General features: G+C 41.4%; 2 protein-coding genes across 2 annotated transcripts in view; both read right to left on the minus strand.

Annotated features, from left to right (window-relative positions):
- Nucleotides 1-1906, minus strand: part of LOC144706105 (biotin carboxyl carrier protein of acetyl-CoA carboxylase 1, chloroplastic-like) — a 2008-nt gene extending 102 nt beyond the window's left edge. The window contains exons 1-7 of the mRNA XM_078579002.1: nt 1748-1906; nt 1574-1627; nt 1388-1506; nt 990-1311; nt 672-743; nt 189-254; nt 1-93 (exon numbers count right to left, since the gene is read on the minus strand). The exon at nt 1-93 is cut by the window's left edge and continues 102 nt beyond it. Coding sequence (XP_078435128.1) covers nt 70-93; nt 189-254; nt 672-743; nt 990-1311; nt 1388-1506; nt 1574-1627; nt 1748-1882 — 792 coding nt within the window. The 5' untranslated portion in view covers nt 1883-1906 and the 3' untranslated portion in view covers nt 1-69. The remainder of the gene's footprint in view (nt 94-188; nt 255-671; nt 744-989; nt 1312-1387; nt 1507-1573; nt 1628-1747) is intronic.
- A 6189-nt stretch (nt 1907-8095) lies between these two features.
- Nucleotides 8096-9883, minus strand: LOC144706129 (uncharacterized). The gene has a single exon (XM_078579027.1). The coding sequence runs from the start codon at nt 8942-8944 to the stop codon at nt 8537-8539; it is 408 nt and encodes a 135-aa protein (XP_078435153.1). The 5' UTR covers nt 8945-9883; the 3' UTR covers nt 8096-8536.
- Between the last annotated feature and the right edge of the window lie 11432 nt (nt 9884-21315).

The raw sequence follows: 21315 nt of genomic DNA on the forward strand, positions 1-21315 counted from the left end.
CTATAGCAATGCTAAAGGTCAACCCAACGAAATGCCAAGGTTAAAGCTTGAACCAGAGGAGAGTTCTTCTCAGGGTTCGATCACAAAGAGAGGCTGCAAGCAGATGTCAAAGAATAATATGAGAATTTGTCCGAAATTACCAGTCTACAAGATTTTTTTCCCCTTTCCTTTAAAACAAAAAATCGTACTTGCTCTATGCTCACAGGCTTTGCATCCTCGGCTAGAATCTCCAAGACAGTCCCAGATTGATCAGCCTGTAGGAGGGAGGCATTCTTGCTTTATATCATTGTTAAATCTTTCTAATATCACAATCGTTTGCGTTTTTGTGTGTTGATATTATAAGTAACGAAAAATATTTAGTCCAAATTAGAAATTTGATTCACCGATGCGAGTTCTGATGTTGTTCTTGGTCACATATTCATTTTGTAGACTGGCAGATGGAGCATGATCATTATCAAAGAATCATTATTATCGTGCGATCATTGAGGTAATGAAGAGCAATTAATGACGGCTTAAATAATTTAAACTATCTGAAAATTCACAATAAAACAATAAAAAAGGATAAAATTTTGGTATCCACCCATAATATAAATGGATAATTGAAGAAGTTCGAACTTAATGTTTCCAGGGTTATGTAGAGAAGAAATCCAGAATCTAAAGCAAGGACTTACTTCAATTTCATTCATCAACTTCATCGCCTCTATAATACAAAGAACTTGGCCTTTGTTCACTTTATCTCCAACCTGTCAACAAAGCATCATGATCAAAACAATCGAATCATTATGAGGACATTTCCCAAGATTCCTGCAAAATGGTATAGGAACATCATCATAACCTTCACAAAGATGATGATGATCGATTCCCTTTTTTTGTCGGACTATCACAAGATTCTTAAAAATTGTCAAATGTGACGATTATCGCTTCCTTTTTGAACAAAGAATTCAAAATTGCAGCAAATGGGCAAAGGAACATCATGAATTCATCATTACCTTGACAAAAGGGGACTGGCCAGGGCCAGGGCTCCTATAAAACGTACCAGCCATGGGGCTCTTAAGAGGAGGATGAGAAGATTTAGCAGGAGTTGCAGGGACTGAAGGTGGAGTGGAGGGCGCCGGCATAGCAACGGCCGGCGAAGAAGAAGAAGAAGAAGATGGCGAGATCTGAGGTGCTGGCGCAAGGGAAAGTTCATGAGATTGCATCATAATCACTTGTGGAGGTGGAGGAGGATCCATGGCCTCTTTCTTGCGAATGATGATCTCGCAATCCTGCTGCTTCATCTTCAGCTCGATGATATCTCTAGAATCCACGAGCCTGCGACCAGAAAGAATTATCATCACTGATCGTAATCCAGAGCAGAAATGAGAAAGATCAAAGGAAAAGAACGTACTGGACAAGATTCGACACCTGGATCATGAACTCGGTGGCAGCCTCAACAGCATTTTGCTCGCCGATCGAGTCTTGTTCGTTCTCCACCACCACAGAAATATTGGAAGAACCGATCGCAATCTTCAAATAAAACAGATAAAGCTAATGATGTAGAACGAAGAGGAGATGACATTGCCACCGTTTTTACCTCGCTCGGACTGGACCTCGCGACTGCGGAAGAAGATCTACAGAGCGGAGATACCTGAAAACCGCTTGGATTACAGATTAACACCGAAAAAGTTCACCATGCGATCAAACGTATGAACTGTGACTCGTCTGATATCCTAGAAATACGAGTTCCGGATGATATTCAGAGACTCACCGAGGAAGAACACATCCGAAGGTTGTGCTTGGAGCCGATGTTGAAGATCGATTTCGATTTCGCTCCGCATTGCATCGTCCTTGACGAGGAAGACGTTGCCATTACTGAAGCTCCTGGCATTGGAGTAGACGCCATCTCTCTCTCTCTCCCACTCTCTTCCCCTCGCTATTTATGTATCTTTTGGGAGATCGCCCCAGAGTAAGGGTCGTAGACGGATGACGCACCGGCATCCGTCCCGTAACGTCATCCCTTGTCCATCTCGGTCTTGGAACAGAAAACAGAACGCAAGCATGGAAGAAGAAGATGAAAAAAAATACAAAAAGAAACAAAAGTTATAAGAAAGGAAGAAGAAACGAAAAGAAAAATAAGAAAAGAAGGGAGGAAGAGAAGACGAAAAAAAAGAAAATAACAAGAAAGGAAGATGAAAAAAGAAGAAAGGAAGAAGAAGATAAGACGACGAAAGAAGAAGAAGAGAAGAGGAAGAACAAAATAAGGCTATAAGAGGAAGAAGAGAATAAAGAGAAGAAGAGAAGAATACAAGAAGTGGAGAAGAAGAGAAGATGAATAGATAAGAAAATATGAAACTAAGAAGACGAGACTAATAGAAGATGCAAATAAGAAGACGAGAAGAAGAAGAAAAAGATGAAAAAAAAAGAAGATAAGAAGATCAAAATAAGAAGATGAGAAGAAGAACAAACGAAGACCAAATTAAGAGGAAAGCCACGGAAAAGAAGAACAAAAGAAAGTGACCATGATGAATAAAAGAAGAAAAATAAAAAGAGAAGAATATGAAAGGAAAAAGAAAAGAAGATGGAAACGTTAATAAAGGATGATGAATTGGAATTAGAGAAGAAAAATAAAATAAGGAGATAATAAGAATAAAAAAAGAAAATAAGAAGAATAAAACAAGAAGATAAGAATAATAAAATGAAAAGATAAAAAGAATCAAACAAGAAGAGATGAAAAAAAAAAAAGACAAAGGAAATGAAAAATGCCGAAGAAAAGAAAAAGATAAGAATAAGTGAAGATGAAAAGAAAAAGAGAAGAAGAAAATAAAAAGTGAAGATAAGTAAAGAAAATGAAAAGAGGAAGTGAAGAAAATCAAAATGAAGAACAAAAGAAGACAAAACTAGAAAGAAAACAAACAGAGAACAGGAAAAACAGGAAAAAGAAAAGAGATAAGAAGAGAAAGGGAAAGCAAAAAAATGAGAACAAGAAGACAATAATACTCATGCAGGAGGGGGGCGAAGACCATGGAAGATGGAGGTGATAATTGTTGATGATGGGTACAATAATCATGGATGAAGACAATAATTGTCATGGGTCGGTGGATGGTGATTATTATGGACGGAACGAGACTGTAATGGATAGGGATGATATTGTTTTTGTGTGGGATGAGGACCATTGTGCATGGGGATAATGAGCATCATCAATGAGGACAATGGTTGTTCTTGGCTGGGATGTCGACAATCATGTACAATGACTATCATTGACTAGAACAATAACCATGATTAACATAGATGGTGATGGTTGTCAATGGAGACTGCGATCATCATCAGACTATTGTTGACATCACAATCTCTCACAATCTCGCACACTCTCTCTCCTTCTCTCACTCTCTCCCTCAGTTTCTCTCTCTCACTCTCTTGCTTGGTGATAAGATACAATATTAATAGGTTATCAAGCCTAAAATGGTTAAATTAATTTCTTAGAATGATGTTTTTAAATTTGTGTAATTTAACTATTTTTAAGGGATTTTTCTGACAACATCTGAAAGAAAATAATTTTTGAATTCACAATATAGTTTTTCCTGAATTTTTTGGCATCATAGTCATAAAGACATTAATTTTCTAAGCCGAAAGATATATATAAAAATTATATTTTTGGGTCACGTATTGCCATTCGATTTTTCGAATGGTGATCAACCAGTGGCCAGTGTTAATCATTGGTGACAGACAACCATTAAACATAAACTGTTAGTGATGCCATAATGGCATTCATGACATTTTTTATCTCTATTCTTTTTATTTTTGCAAGATGACTTGGCCCAATGGAGAAAAGACAAGGTTTTTTTGCAATATATGCAACGCAGAACGATGCTCATAGTTTTAAATAATGATTTTTAAACACCTTGATTGCTTTAAAAGAATGGTGTCGTCCAACGTGTCACGATCTAGAACTCTGATTGAGCTCAAAATTTTAAGGGTAACTTTGTATTTAAATCCTATATCCATCCCATATGGTTGGATTGTGAATTGAGCTCCCAATCACTGTAAAATGTATCTTTAAGTTCACTTTCTTTTGGAGAGGCAACTTGAAGTTTTGAAGGTCTACCAAGTGTGTTGTTGGTGTTGTTAGTGATAGGAGAGGACCAATAGAGAAGTGAGGAGGCTGATTTGCATCATGAAAATGCCTTGATCTTGGAAGAATATAAGGATCTAAGGTCAGCCTCTTGTCCTACAGTAGTCATTCTTTAACACATTTAGGTAAATCATCTATCATCCACATCCATCATCTATATCCATCATCCATATCCATCAGCATCCGCCATCTGTCCCTATGTATCATCATTTACCATCCACCTCATGTATGGTAATCTAAAATAACATGCTAATTTTCATTGTAATTTCATGCTCTTTATGTGTTTATTCTCCTTGAAATTTTCATGAGTCAATGTTATTAGAGTTTTAAATGCTATTTTACTTTTATAATAAAATTCCAATTTTTCATTATTTTATGGTATTTTAACATAATTTTCTGACATCAATTTCAGAAATAAACTACCTTCACAGGTGATATTAATATGATATTCTGATTTTTATGGATTTTCTAGTATTTTATGGAAATTTCTAAAGTTCAATTCATAAATAAAATAAGTTTATAATTCAAAAATATAAAATTGGATTTATTTAAATATTTTTAATGAACTTATTAATTTTTCTGCTCCTAGAAGTTCATGCCAGGCTGGAAATTTTCCATATAATTATGAGAAGAGAGAAAAGCAAAGGAGAGAGAAAATTGGACGCCATAGATTGCTGCAAATTGAAATGATGATACCTAACGATCTAGAAGGGTTTTCATGCTGAAATTTTGAGGGTAATTCCACATTTCCCTCCTCTATCCATCCACATTCTTGGATATATAAATAGAACCCCCCATCATTGTAAAAAAGACATCCTAGGATTTTGTTCCTAATTAGTAGAGTGATTTACTCATTCAAAAACTCATTTGGGTTCGTTCTTGTACTCCAAGAGAAAAATATTAAAGGAGCGACAATCAGCTCAAGACAAGTGAAGAAAAAGCACCACTTGGCCCCTTGGGCACGTGACCACGAGGATACTGGTGATCTTCTTCTTTTCCTGACTTACATGTTTGTCTTTTTTCTAGGTTATCATCGCCGATAGCCTAGGTTTCCACTCTCACACACCGCGATCATCAGCGCATATTCGCCTCCAGCTTGGTCGCACCAGCGATGGTAAAATCCTCATCACTCGCCGTCGTTCCTATGCTTGTCGGTGCGTATCTGCTATCATCTCTATAGCAATCAACATGGTATCTCTTTCATCCGATTCACTCCATTCTACATACCATCACCTGGCACTCCCAAAGTGCCAGCTAAGGTATTTTAAAAATAATATTAATAAATATTTTTCTACTAAAAGTCATATTTAAATATTCAAAATTATTCTATAAAACCTGAATAATTTGGTTAAATTAGACTATTATTTTCACTGGTTTAAATTTCTTTTCACTGATTTGATGTCATTTAATTAGATTTTTTTCCTAAAATCAATATAACAATTCAAAAAATAGAAATCAAAGATAAAAATTCACCTATTCAATACTTGCTCTCTGTGGATTCAACCCTTACTCAATGCTCCAAGTATATTATAAATATTGTTGTATAAACCAGAAGCTTTAAATGACATATTTCATCCTAATTTTTTGTTCTTTAGCTTGTCCACTATGTTATCATGGGTACCCTCTCCCTTTGTCTACGAAAGCGTAAACCACCATCTTCATCGCTCTCAACTACTACTTTACTACCTTCACTACCATTTCATCCCACTGCTTCTACTCCATCTCGCCTTCACACCCTCCTATACTATATTGAACTCAAATTTAATAAATCCTAAACTATCAAACTCTAAATCAGATACTTCTTATCATCTCGCTTCACCATCACCACTTCTTATCTTCCTCTATCCTAATTTAGTTTCACTCACCCTGATCACGACTGCACTTGTGTAATACTCTTCCTTTTCTTCTTAAATAGGAAGTATCCTTATCTCTGATAACTATCTTCATCCAATTGCTACCCTTACACTATTTGTATCCCTTTTCATCATCTCAAATTCACCCTATAGAGAGAGCTATCTCCCTTATTTCCATTCCTTAAGGATAAGACCCTTGATCATAACTATATAAATAAATAATTTACAAGTAAATATTTGTAAATTTTATTGATTAAAATCAAATTCAAAACGACATTAGTTTACCCCTAAATTTGAGTTCATCACTCACTATCTCTCTTTTTGTTATCTCTCTTTCTTTTTGTCCCCCTTTCTCTCCATCTCTCTTAGTGTGATTCTCTCCACATCTCTCTTGATCTCTTGCTCTCCCTCCCTCTGATGGAGCATGCCAGTCCATGCCGTCAGAATCATCTTCGGAGCCGCCATCATCGTCATTGATGGCCCGCTAGTTTGCGTCCAGCCCGACCAGCAAGCCAAGGCGAAAGTGAAAACACCCGGGTTTAATTCCCGGGTGAAAGCATGACCGCGCCATCAAATGTTTTGATTTTCATCGTCTCATGCTTATTTTATTCGTCATTTTATCGTGTTTTGTTTTCATCGTGTCACTATCTGTCATGTCATGTTCGTGTTTGTATCGTTGCATGCTTTGTTGAATTGTGTCATCGAACACGAGTCAAACCCTACTTTTTTTCTGTTAAGGGGGTTCCTATGTATAAGACCCCTAATATAAGGGGGCACGATGGTGCCCTAGAATTCAAACCAGGTTTTATTTTGAAAAGAAATTTTGTTCAACTTGGTCTCACCAAGAAGAGAAAGAGAAGGAGAAACGAGGAAGAAGAGGGAGGGAGGAGAAGGAGGTGGGAAGAAAGAAGAGTTCCGCTGTCGGATTGATCGTGCTGCCAACATGCCTTTCACGCATCTCTGACGAGTCAGCCCGTCCAATTCTTAGTCGTCGGCATTTCGGCCCTTCGCGCCTTAGTCACCACAAGAGTCGCTTGCACGTGCACATGACGGTGATCATTTAAGCTGATTGCACGACCCCTCCCCCCTTTCTTGCCTTGACAAAAGCCATTATTTCTGCCGACGCATCTGCGTCTGCGATCAACTAGTCGTGCGGCTTGGAGGAGTCGTCGCATGCTCATGCAATGTACCTCTAGTCATGTGTAACGCCTTGCGCTCACCCGGTTGGTTGGCATAATTTGACGTACACCCCATTGATGGCGCCCCCATCCGATGGACCATTCTGACCAATGCGTTAGCACTCCAAGATGGTGGTACTGCCCTGAGCGATTAAGAGAGCCCGTGCTCCACTGACCCCCGTTGGGCATTCGGGACTACCTCTGACTGGCCCAAGCACCCAATCCCAAGGCCCAAGGCTACGTTGACATGTCGTGGGCTGGACCGGCGATTGAGCACACCGACAAGCTCACTTCTAGTGCAACACAATGCCATCATCCACCGATCCGTGTTTGACGTGTGCCATTCGGTGCTCAAAGTTTAGGCTTCTTCGTCGCTGTCCACTACGTCGCAGCCACCGCCCGTGCTGTGCACGCATGCACCTCTTTGCTGGCCACCTCGGTTGCCATTACCGACACCCATGCCTGCTCCCACGTCACACCAGAGTTGATTAGGTTCTTGCACGCCACCTGCTTGGTCGAATGCAGCATTGAGCTGCCACGTTTGCCGCGTTGTTAGCTGTGCGCCGCCCCGACTAGCACTACTGCCGCACTCTGTTCGTGCCTACCCTGACAATTTAGCCGTGCCCACCAAGTCGTTGGGATTGCCATGCTGTCCTGACAATGCACTCTCTTGCTTGGCCTCATCCTTGCCTCCGACCTCTGAACTTACGCTCTAGTGCCGTGCATCTGCCACGTGTCGAGCAAAGTCGCACCTGTCTCCAGCACGCCTTCGCCCCATCTGCCTGCATCACCCTTGCACCAACAAAGCCTCCGACTAAAATCGACACTGTTGACGAGGTGCATCGTTCCCCTTGCTTGTCAATTATATTATGTATTTCAATATATTTTTGGCTTCAGACTAACAGGATCATCAAGAGTCGTATTAGAATCTCTTTATGGAGCCATCGAAGCGTTCGTAGACAAGGACGGTGAAGGTCAATTTGTCTTCATTTAAAAGTTTAAATACAGACTGCAATGAACCTGCAGTGTTCTGCTCGACAAAGCCAGAGAAAACCACTTCCCCATGGTGCTCTAACCTCTGACGAAGGAAACAAAGGGCTGGAGGAAAGACAACGGAACGCGAATCTTATGCGAGACGAGGGGCGTCGCGTTACAGATAGAGGAAAGAAATGGCCGTGCTATTATTTCTTACAAATCCGTCTGGATTGTCATATAAAGAGTAGGACCCCGAGTTCGCAAGCTTAAACAAACAATGGAATAGAATATTGTCGCCACCGGCTCCGTTTTCGCTTGGCCACGGTCCACAAGGTGCTAGTTTCAGATTACACGAGCATCGTAAGAGTACACACTATGTGACGGCCGTCATGCTTCCCTGCTGCTCATCGTAAGAGTACACACTATGTCGGGTACGTTTTCGACAGACCTGTTGGCGTCCTGAACGTGATCTTGGTGCTGTCTTTGGGGTTGACGTAGAACTCCCCCAAAGATATCCACATGAGGAGCTCCTTGGATTTGACGCCGGTCACTTGACGCATGCGGCGGTCCTCCACGAAGCCGGTGACCTCGGCACCGAAGGAGACGAGGCGCCCCGCCGTGCAGAAGGTGTAGTTGAGGGCCTTCTTCTGGCGCAGCCAAACGAAGCCGCTACGGCGGTTGATGCCCATCTCTTCCACGTCCTGAATGGGAAGCAGGCCCCCAGGCATGTTGAGCTCCTCCAAAAGCTCGACGGTCTTTTGGCGGCAGAGCTCGTCGCCCCTGTAGATCTCCGCCCCTTCGCGGTGAGCGTCGATGGAATTCTTGGCCATTCGAGGGTGGGAGAGCCGCTCGTGCGGTGGGAAGCAGGGCTCGCAAGGGTACGTCCTGAGGATGTTGAGCCTGGAGACTGTGTATTTATAACCCACCGATGTAAAAGGGAGTAATGTATTTGGACATGGATACGTTGAATGTTAATAGCCAACCCGAGAAGGAAAGGGGAATGAACCTTTAAGCTTATACTGACTAAGGTTCAGGCCAGCGTTGGCGTATTGATTTCATTATGGCTCGCTGACCCCAGAGTGGACGTCCCTAGTTTTTTTGGCTCTCGACGGCTGTTCGTTTTTCAAAGTTCTCCCTCTCTGGACGCTCAGCTCAACACGGAAATGGGGAATTCTGAGACACAAGATCATGCGGTGCTTTAGTACGTCACGAATTGAACTCGAGGGGAGTTGCTATGAATCCTCTAAAGTCAGCGCTGGAACCAAGTGAGAGGGGCACTCGTTTCTGGCTTTTTAAATGTTAGAGAAAACCGAGAACACCGATGGGATCAGAACATTTTCAAGGTCGGGAGAGCGACGGGTCGGAGCGTTTTCTATCACAGAGGTACCGGAACCCAACGAGGGAGGGAAGGAAAAAGGAGTGATCCAGGGAGGGAGACCAAGACGAAGGGAGGAAAAACCAAGGGATAGAAGCAAATGAATGAAAGAGGGGGGAGGGCAGTGTGCGTGTGAGAGGGGGGAGCGATACAATGGGAGAGAGTGAGACCGATATGAACGAGAGAGAGCGAGTGCGATATGAATGAGAGAATGACAGAGAGATAAGAATGGGGGAGATAAGACGGAGCGAGAGATATTAATGCGAGCGAGAGAGAGATAGAGGGCGATGGGAATTAGAGGAGGAGGTACGTGGGGAGAGAGCAGGAGAGAGAAGGGTGGATGAGAGCGCTCCATCATTGTTGCTTGCACGGGCAAGCGAGTTCAATCCAGTACCGTTCTTTCGGCCAACCATAGGTTAAATTGTTTTTTGACCGCATCCCAGAAGACATATACGTCAAACGTAAAGATGGAAAAAAATCTGACGACCGAAAACATAAACAGAAATTTCAAATTTAAGAATTACAGACCTATTCTGTTCTACAACAAACTTTACCCGTCACATTTACGTCGGTATAAACAGTGCATCGTAAAAGCAACCGTTTCTCTCTCTCTCTCTCTCGACTCTCTTTCTCTTTGTCTGTCCGTCATTCAATATCGTGCTATCTCTCTCTATCGTAGTCTCTCGGTCGCGCCATCTCGGTCTCACCCTCCAGTTCTCTCTCTCTATCTTTCCCTCTTTGTCGCTCTCTGTCCCTTTCTCTCTCGATCTGCAAATGTTTCGCTCTCTATCTCCCTCTCTCTGTCCCGCTCTATCTTTCCGTCTCTCCGTCGCTGAATCCCAGTCTCTCTCTCCATTTCTCTCTCTCTCTCTCTTTCTCTCTCCGTTGCTCTATCTCAGTCTCGCTCTCCCTTTCTCTGTCTTGTTCTTGCTCTGTCCCGCTCCACATATCTCTCTCTTCTGCTCTATCTCTCTTACTCTCTTGCTCTTTCTTTCTCTCTGCCGCTCTCTCTTTCTCTTTGTTTGCCGCTCTCTCTTTCCTCTATCTAATCTTTCAAGGTTCCTATTGGTGTTGTTGTCTTAGGCTTGTGTGGCCAAGTTGTCACTCCTTCATACCCTCCTCAAGTACAACGGCAGGACAAAGACGTTGAGCTTGTCACAACTTAGTTGAAAGCAATTTCTTGGAAGGGACCAATTGGCCCTCACTGTTGATTATCAATATTATATGGTTGTCAATCAAATCACACTACCATGTTTTAAGTTTATTGAATAAAATATGTATATTCATTATTATTCTGTTGTGATGTTCATAATGAAGTCCATGAATACATGCAATGACATGGTGAATTATGATGAGATCATTATACAATAATCACTAGTAATTCCCCACCTATTCTAGATATTCCTATTTGATGGAAAGTCAAGACGGACAACGAATTATCCGGATAGAATAGCACTAGCTGATCCTACTTATACGATAAGTATAGCTGATAATGTGGCTATTAGTATGGTGACACTAAGGACATATAGTGGGTGCTGATAAGCTCAATTTTACTGTGATTTTTACTGGTTATTTAGCAAGATAATCGTGTGAGGTTGAGAGCTTATACAACAAAATTTATAACCTCACGGCTTAGGGAGAGTGAGGGTCGATCCTCAGGGAGCAGAGAAACAGCAGAAAATGTCTTCGGTTCACTTTGAATTATCAGATCAGAATGTTGAATTTCAGCAATGGAAAGAAATATCTACAGTCCAATTCGATAATTCTTCCAGTAGCTTGTACCACTCAGGATTACTCCGCAAGATTAGAATCTGAGTTTAACCACAAGCAGAATCCTATAGTTTCAATTAAATAATGAAATGGGCTGCAACTACGGTCTAGTCAATTCATCAAACACCTAACAGGTGTTTGATTATGCACGACCCAGAAGAAGCAGCTCGCGGTGCAAGCGTTGCGTGCCACGAGTGGGCTCGTGGCTGCGCGACACAAGCTCGCCAGCCACCTCCTCAGCGTACACCCCGCCCGCACTTTCGAACAAGTGTGTTGCGTGCGGCAACACTTGCGGCGCAAGCGCACAAGCCCGCGACGACGGGTTTACAGTCTCTTCTTGCGGCGGCGCCAATGAGTATGTGCGCGCGCGCGCGTGCCTGCCCTTGCGCTGCACAGGAGCTCAAGCAAACTTTCGTTTATGCAGATAGGTTTCTGATAGGTGGAGTAGATTGATAGGAGCTTGAACAAAGGAATAAACAAACACAAACAAACACAAAAACTATGAACTGATATTCAAACTAACACAAAGCAACAACACAGATTGGGAAATGCTGAAGAACCTTTGATGATTCTCCAGCCCCAACTGAGATTGTCTGAAATGGGAAGAGTACACCACTGAACTGAAGAACTCACTCCAACCAAGGTCACTTCCGTGGAGGTCTTCGATCTTCATTAATCTTCAGCTTGTTTCTCCTCCCAACTCCAATGCTCAGCAGCTCTTGGAGGTGCAGAAATCCTCTTCTCCAAGCCCTTGTTTCCTTAGAGAAAATTCTGAACACCTAAACTCCTCTCTCAAGAGAGTATTTATAGGTTTTCTCTTAAGTCATGCCTAGGGGCATTTTCGTAATTTTTGCCACTTCGAATTTTTGCCCACTTCTCTTGATCCTCCTCTCTTCCTTGATCTTCTTAACCTGTTTCTGAATGTTCACTAGCCATAAAATGTTAAATATATTCCACTTGATTCAAAGAATCAAGTGGGATTTCATAAAACAATACATATGCATGAACTTAGCATGAATTCACAAGATAATTGTAATGAATTTAAACTTAAGAACTTGATTATTTGATGACATATTTTAGAGTCATCAAACACCCCCCAACTTAGATCATTACTAATCCCTTAGTAATGACATGCAGGTGAGAATAGAAGATGATCTCAAGGTGAATTTTGACTTAGATAACTTTGATTCATGCTCTTCTCAAGGAGTATTTTCAGCAATTAAAATTGACCAACGTAGAAGAAATTTAGGATCTATCTCCGCCTTAAACCTCAACTAAGTGCACATGATCTAGGGAGTACATATAGTAAGTACATAGTATATGGAATAAGATCGAGTTAACACGCACTACTGAATGAGGCGTGAGAGTGGTATTAATGCTAGCTCAATACTATGGCTATAGTAGCATCGGCTCAAACACATGGGAGACAGCTTTTTCACCTTTATTTTATTTGGCATTTGCTGCTTGTTGGTCATTTTGATGACAATCAACTTTAATACTATGATGCAAGCTTTTGCTTGTTTATGCAGCTTTCACTTGATAGTTTGGTGGCGCTTATCCACTACCCATGTGCCGTCCTTAGTAGACCGGCAGCTTATTCCCCGCGAGTTATGTATCCTTCATGGGTCAGGAGCTTCACTCACGTCATAATAATATTGCCAATGAGCTAACACTAACCCTACTCTCCACTAAAGCTAAAAACGCATGTAAGTGCTAACTCAACCGAGGTGGATGGTGAGGTGAGAGAAGTATAATGGTAATAGATATGACTGTCGTGGTATGGATCGTAGTGCACCTAGCTAGGCTTACTTCACCTAGGATTCCCTAGCTGGCCACTCTTGCATTTCTACCCTTTTGAAAAGAATCGAATTATCATGCATATCATTGGACAATCATCTCCTAAGATCATCAAATATCCATGGTTTGTGAATGCAAAAAAAAATTTCATGGATAATGCATGTAAATGTACTCCTCCCCCTCAATAAAGGCATGTTCCTACATGAAAAATCATAATTGAGAGGAAGGAGAAAGGACTACCAAACCATGGAAGGAAGGGGCGATCAGCATGCGTGTTGTCGTGACGTGTTAGGTGGGCGTGGATCGGAGTGGCTGCACACGAGAACAGAAACAAAAATGCAGAAACAAAACAAAACAAGGAAAATAACCAAGCATAGAGAATAGGAAATGTAGTAAAACAAAAACTAATCGGATCATGAGCTATCATGCGATGGCTTTTCTAACGTAATATTCATGGGGCTGTGAAGATCTTCTTCTTCTAAGTAGGGTTTGAGCCGTTGCCCGTTCACAGTGAATCGTCTTTGAGACGTAGGATCTAAAATTGTGACGGCTCCATTCTCAAAAACCTGCTGAACAAGGAAGGGACCATCCCATCGCGTTTTCAATTTACCTGGAAAGAGTTTTAGTCTAGAGTTGTACAACCATACTTTTTGATTCTCCACAAAGATTCTTCTCCTCAAGCTCTTGTCATGAAACATCTTCATCTTGGCTTTATAAATCTTCGAATTCTCATAAGCCTCATTTCTTAACTCTTCCAACTCATTCAATTGAAGAAGTTTATGCTTGCCGGCTCTATCCAAATCTAGGTTGAGTTTTCTAATAGCCCAAAGGGCCTTGTGTTCTAACTCAAGTGGTAGGTGACAAGCTTTGCCAAAGATAAGGCGGAAGGGAGACATGCCGAGAGGGTTTTGTAAGCTGTCCTATAAGCCCATAATACCTCGTCGAGCTTCCTAGACCAATCTTTCCCATCTGGGCACTATTTTCCTCAAAATTTTCTTAACCTCCCGATTGCATAATTCCACTTGGCCATTAACGCTTGGGGTGATAAGGGGTAGTGACTCGATGATGAACACCAAATTTCTTGAGGAGGTTCCTAAAGTTGTAATTTGTAAAGTGTGATCCTCCGTCACTAATGATTGCTCGTGGGCATCCATATCTATAAAAATATGTTTCTCAATAAAATTAGTCACTACCTTGCTGTCATTGGTTTTGAGGATGGCCTCCACCCATTTGGAGACATAATCGACAGCCATCAATATATATTCATACCCATTTGAACTAGGAAAAGGTCCATAAAATCTATTCCCCATAAATCAAATATTTCTACTTCTAGAATGGGTTGTAGGGGCATTCTATCTTTCCTACTTATGTTGATGGATGCTTGACATGATAAACATGTGTTATAAAACTTTTGAGCGTCTTGAAATAACGTAGGCCAAAAACCAGATTCAACAATTTTATGTGCGGTTACCTTAGCGGAGTAATGTCCTCCTCCAGGTTTGGAATGGCAGAATTCCAAGATGCTCCTTTGCTCGCCTCCGGGACGCATCCGCAAAAATTTGATCTTGGCCTTGATGGAATAGCTCGGGTCTTCCCAAAGTAAAATCTTGCATCTTTAAGCAGCTTCTTCCTCTCGTGAGACGTCCAACCTGTTGGAATTTGTCCTGAAACCAAGAAATTGACAATATGCGCATACCAAGGAGGCGATGCTCCTTGTGCGGTTAGGACATGTTCATCCGGAAATGCATCGTTTATTAACGCAGGTTGGGTGTTTAAAATTCGAGAGGTGATCTGCTACTCACATCCTCGCTTGTCCTTAATCTCCAAATCAAATTCTTGTAATAGTAACACCCATCTAATCAACCTAGGTTTTGCCTCCTTCTTTGCTAATAAATATCTAATAGCTGCATGATCAGAAGAAACAGTAATTTTACTTCCTAACAAATAAGACCTAAATTTTTCTAATGCAAAAATAATAGCCAGTAGTTCCTTTTCGGTCGTAGAATAATTCAGCTGTGCATCCACTAATGTTCTCGCGTAGTAGATGACCACGGGTTTCTTGTCAATTCGCTGACCTAACACTGCACATACTGCAAAATCAGAAGCATCACACATTAGTTCAAAAGGAAGGGTCCAATCGGGCCCTTGCAAGATAGGTGCATTTACTGAAGCTTCTTTTAATTTATCAAATGCATTCTTAGCCTCTAGTGTTAGTTCAAAATCATTATTTTTAGGCGATAAAAGGTTTGTAGCGGTTTAGAAATTTTAGCAAAATCAAGGATAAAACGTCTATAGAAACCAGCGTGGCAGAGAAACCCTAAGGGTTTTTAGGTTGGTTGGAGGTGGAAGGCCCTGGATGACCTCGATCTTGGCCTTGTCCACTCCCAAGCCACGGCTGCTTACCATGTGGCACTACTCCTCCTACACCATGAAATGAGATTTTCCCAACTTAGTACGAGGTTCGACTCAATGCACCTCTTCAATACTTTGGGGAGGCTAAGGAGGCAGTTTTCAAATGTGGATCCAAATACAGAAAAATCATCCATAAATATTTCTAAGCACTCCCCCACTAGATCGGAGAAGAGTGCATTCATGCATCGTTGGAATGTGGCGGGCGCATTACGTAGCTCGAAAGGCATACGCCTAAAGGCATATGTCCCTACAGGACTCGTGAAGGTCATCTTCTCTTGGTCCTCAGGATGGATATTCACTTGGTTATATCCTGAATAACCATCAAGAAAACAGAAATAATGCTGCCCCGATAATTTTTCTAGTATTTGATCCATGAAGGGTAATGGGTAATGATCCTTCTTGGTAGCCTTGTTCAATTTCCGATAGTCAATGCACACCCTCCACCCAGTGGTTAGCCTCTTCTGCACTTCTTCTCCTTTATCATTCAGCTCAACAGTCACTCCTGACTTCTTAGGAACCATATGTACCGGGCTTACCCATCTACTATCAGAAATCGCATAGATGACGCCGGCATTAAGCCACTTGAGAATTTCCTTTTCGAGGACTTCTCTCATGTGAGGATTCAACCTCCTCTGATGTTCTCTACAGGGTCTAGCTTCATCTTCTAGAAATATTCTGTGCTCACAAATTGAAGATGGAATTCCTTTGATGTCATCAAAAGTCCACCCTATGGCCGATTTATGCTCTTTAAGCACTTTGAGTAAGCTCTCTTCTTGTGTTGGAGTGAGGATGAAGATATAATCACATGTAAACTTTCTGTACAGTCTAAATAGGCATACTTGAGGGTAGAGGAAGTGGTTTAAGTTCTGGGTGAGCTTTTACTTCTGCAGAGTCTAAGAGTTCATCATCTAGCTCTCTACTTTCTATGTTGGATAGGTACTCCTTCACTCTTCCCTCTTCTCCTTCATTTTCTGTGCAGAAGCTGAGCTCTTCATTTGCTCCTAAGGGCACTTCATCATTCTAGAGATGTCAAGTTGAACTCTGTCCTTCCCTATCTTAAACTCGACAGTCCCCTTTTCCCAGTCCATGATAGTCCTAGCCGTCACTAAAAGCGGTCTTCCTAGAATGATAGGAGCCAAGCTAAAGTTTCCTGAAATTTTTACATCAGTTACTATGAAATCTACAAGAATTTCACAATTTTCTACAGTGATAGTGACATCAGTCAATCGTCCCTCAGGTTGCCTGACCGTTCCGTCGGCGAAGAGTAAGTCCATATGGAGCTCTTCAAGCTCCTCGATTCCTCATACAATGCTGTCGGAATGATGCTGATGCTTGCTCCTGTGTCTAACAAGACTTTTGAAAAAGTCTTTCCTCCTATGTCACAAGTGATAAAAGGGGCACCAGGATCCCTCTTTTTTATAGGTATGTCATTTAAAATGCTAGAGGCATTTTCGGAAAGTTTAACAACTTCCCTACTCGTTCTATTTGTGCAAGAGTCCTTAAGATATTTCTTAAGTGATGGTGCACACCTAAGCATGTCTTCCACAGTGACTGTCATTGTGGCCTTCCTAAAGTTCTCTAACAACCTGTTTTCATAATCAAAGACAGGTTTCTTTCTCGTTAGGGCAGAGGGATAAGGTATGTGTTGCCTACTTGTGGAAGGTAAGGGTTCATCGGCGTCGGGAAGATCCTCTCCTTCGTGCTCCCTTGACTCCTCTTTCTTCCTAGCGTTCTCTACAGAATACCTATAGGGATCCTGAAGTTCTTTTCCATTCCTCAATCTTGAGGCTGCCAGAACTTCAGGATCCAATTCATCCATTTCTTCATGGCTAGAATGCTGAATATGATGCAAATTGCATGGATTGATGACGGGTTTCGTAGGAAAACGTTGAGAAGTGCAAGTGTTTTCTGCAAGGATACCTTGGGACTCAGAGGGTGGCCTGAAAATCTCCAGCAGCTTCCTCATTTGCTCTTGTGACTCCAGCATTTGTTTAGTCTGGAACTCCATCATCACCTGCATTCGCATCTCCATCTCCGCCCGCAACTTTTGGTTTTGCTTTTCGATCATATCTGAAATGACGGGGGTTAATGTAGAGAAATCAGGTTGAGTTTGAGATGAAACCTGATACTGTTGTGGAGGCCTGTGCTGGAATTGTTGTCTCTGCTGGAACGGGGGTTGAGCTGCCGGCTTGTTTCCTTGGTGGAAGGCCTCTCCGTTTTGGAAATTTGGCCGCTTTTGACCTGCCCATGGTTGTTGCGGCTGATTGAAGGCCTTCACCTCTTCTTCCATGGCTTGGCAGGCTCCATCTTCATGTTCCCTGCTAAAACAGAGAGAGCAGATCTTAGCTTTAATGATGGGAGAGTTACCTAGGAAGACATTCTTTAAGGTAGAGGTGAGCTCCTCCAATTTCTGGTTGGTCTCCCTTAGGCCCGCTTGTAGCTCTCGCTCCTTGGCATTGACCTGCAGAACTCCTGCTCTCTTGGGCTGCACATTCCTCCCATTCTGATTGGCTCCAATCTCCTGTAAATCAGTTTCTGCAACTCTCTCCAAAATATCAAAAACTTCGTCCTCATATGCAGTATAGAACGTTCCACCGGTAGCGAGATTTACTTTGTTTTTCATAAAATCAGAGAGAGACTCATAAAATATTTGGGCTAATTGACATTGTTCAATGCCATGGTGAGGACATTTCCTCAACAAATCATTGAATCTCTCCATGACTCACTAAAAGCTTCTCCATCATGAGGATGGAAATTGTGAATTTCCTTCTATAGAAATTCGTTTTGGAGAGAGGGTAGAATTTTTGCAGAAATTTTCCTTGCATCTCATCCCATGAGTTAAAGGTGATTCCTAAATTACGATACCAAGAACATGCTTTGTCTTTCAAAGTTAGAGGAAAATATTTCATTTTTAAAATTTCTGTAGAAATTCCTGGAACGTTTTGAGATGAACACCTAATATGGAAGTCATCAAGAAATTCTAAGGGATTTTGAGCAGGCAGTCCATTAAATTCAGGTAAGGAATGAATTAATGCATTGTCATATCGAAAGGAGATACCGTCACCGATGTTAAGATTTACATCAGTTTGACGTAGGCTTCCGACAGTCGACCTCCCAGTCAAGCATGGTCCTTCTCCTTTCATGATGCTGATGAATCTCTTCAGCCATATTCTCCTGCTGAATTTCAGGTTCTGTAACTGTAGAATCTAGAGAGGTGTCTCTAATGTCCTTCTCTGCAGATTTTTCACCAGCTCCTGAACGTGTTACTACCATAAATCTTCAGCAAACGGTTAGAATAACAATAGGCTGAGGATTGTTAAGTCCAGCTCTAGGAGAATCAACAAAAATGTAGATTCAGGAGAATGACTGTAGATTTGCAAAAAAAATGACTGTAGATTCAGGAGAATGACCGTAGATTTGCAAAAAATGACTGTAGATTCAGAGAATTGACTGTAGATTTAAAGAAAATAAAAATTCCTACTGTTATACCGTGCTCCGGCGTGCGGCAGGTTGATAAGCTCAATTTTACTGTGATTTTTACTGGTTATTTAGCAAGATAATCGTGTGAGGTTGAGAGCTTATACAACAAAATTTATAACCTCACGGCTTAGGGAGAGTGAGGGTCGATCCTTAGGGAGCAGAGAAACAGCAGAAAATGTCTTCGGTTCACTTTGAATTATCAGATCAGAATGTTGAATTTCAGCAATGGAAAGAAATATCTACAGTCCAATTCGATAATTCTTCCAAAGAGTTGTACCACTCGATTACTCCAAGATTAGAATCTGAGTTTAACCACAAGCAGAATCCTATAGTTTCAATTAAATAATGAAATGGGCTGCAACTACGGTCTAGTCAATTCATCAAACACCTAACAGGTGTTTGATTAAGCACGACCAGAACCTGCAGCTCGCGGAAGCTGCACGAGCTCACAACTGTGCTGCGTGCAAGCAGCTGAGTGGGCTCGTGGCTGCGCGACACAAGCTTCGCGCCACGGCCTCAAAGCGCCCACCCGCCTGCAACACGCTCGAACAAGTGTGTTGCGTCCGTCTTGGTGTGCGGCAACACTTGCGGCGCAAGCGCACAAGCCCGCGACCAGCGGTTGTGGCGTGCGCTGGAGTGCCTGCCCCTTGCGCTGCACAGGAGCTCAAGCAAACTTTCGTTTATGCAGATAGGTTTCTGATAGGTGGAGTAGATTGATAGGAGCTTGAACAAAGGAATAAACAAACACAAACAAACACAAAAACTATGAACTGATATTCAAACTAACACAAAGCAACAACACAGATTGGGAAATGCTGAAGAACCTTTGATGATTCTCCAGCCCCAACTGAGATTGTCTGAAATGGGAAGAGTACACCACTGAACTGAAGAACTCACTCCAACCAAGGTTACTTCCTTGCAGGTGGAGGTCTTCGATCTTGATTAATCTTCAGCTTGTTTCTCCTCCCAACTCCAATGCTCAGCAGCTCTTGGAGGGTGCAGAAATCCTCTTCTCCAAGCCCTTGTTTCCTTACAGAAAATTCTGAACACCTAAACTCCTCTCTCAAGAGAGTATTTATAGGTTTTCTCTTAAGTCATGCCCAGGGCATTTTTAATTTTGCCACTTGAATTTTTGCCCACTTCTCTTGATCCTCCTCTCTTCCTTGATCTTCTTAACCTGTTTCTGAATGTTCACTAGCCATAAAATGTTAAATATATTCCACTTGATTCAAAGAATCAAGTGGGGTTAGTGATTTCATAAAACAATACATATGCATGAACTTAGCATGAATTCACAAGATAATTGTAATGAATTTAAACTTAAGAACTTGATTATTTGATGACATATTTTAGAGTCATCAGGTGCTTTTTGGAGAAAGAGTTCACTGAATTGATCCCTAGAAATCCCTAATTGGTATTATACCTAAACATCAATTAGGTTGATTCATGTCATGGTTGTATAAGTGATCCACTGACCTGATGCACCAAGGACATCTCATGAATGAACGACTGCATTTTGGCTATAACTTACAAGCCTCTAATCATGGGATTCAAACATGCCATAGCTCTGATGTAGGAAGAAGCTCACAAAGATGATTGAGTGATCAAGATGGGATCATCCACCCTTGTATGTAGTAAGAAGCTCACGAAGATGATTAAGACAAGATTGACTCAAGAAAGACGATGTAGAAAACCCCAGCCAGGATAGAGAGATTATTGGAGGAAGGGTTCTCCAATGATCCCCATTACGAATCAGTACTAATAGAATGACGAGTTAGGGTTTGACAATAAACCATACCCTAAGTTTTTTGAGAGTCTCGTGCAGATGATGGATTATATTTATACGATAACCGATGATGGTAAAGGTTCCATGAAAGAGTTCAAACACTACTCGTTATCTTCTAGAGCACGAGATGTATCTTGGCATCCGATGTGCTGGAAATTTCACCAATCGATTGGGTTAAATCAATTCTTAGTTAATTAATCTATATGTCAATATACATAATTTATAAGGTTGGCCAATAATTGTTAAGGGCTACTAAAGTTATGAACTACAGTGATGCATGGGCCTAAAGGGTCACACACATAAGGTCATAAGGGTGTTGGTGGATATATTTTATATTTTAATGTTTTTTGAGGAAAAAACTTTAAAAAATACACTTATTAGAATTCAAATATATAATAAAATATAAATTGGGAAGGGGCACTGATGTACAACAAATCATGCTTGCCAATCAACATTTTTTAAGGGTTTATGAAGTCATATGATGAATCAAAGGTGCATTTTTATGTTTAATTCCATTTTTATGCAATTATTTATTCATTATGAAAAATGTCCTATGTTTAATGAGCTTTTGCATTCCAAAA

The sequence above is a fragment of the Wolffia australiana genome, chromosome 7 (assembly GCF_029677425.1).
Source record: "Wolffia australiana isolate 7733 chromosome 7, ASM2967742v1".
Taxonomy (NCBI): domain Eukaryota; kingdom Viridiplantae; phylum Streptophyta; class Magnoliopsida; order Alismatales; family Araceae; genus Wolffia; species Wolffia australiana.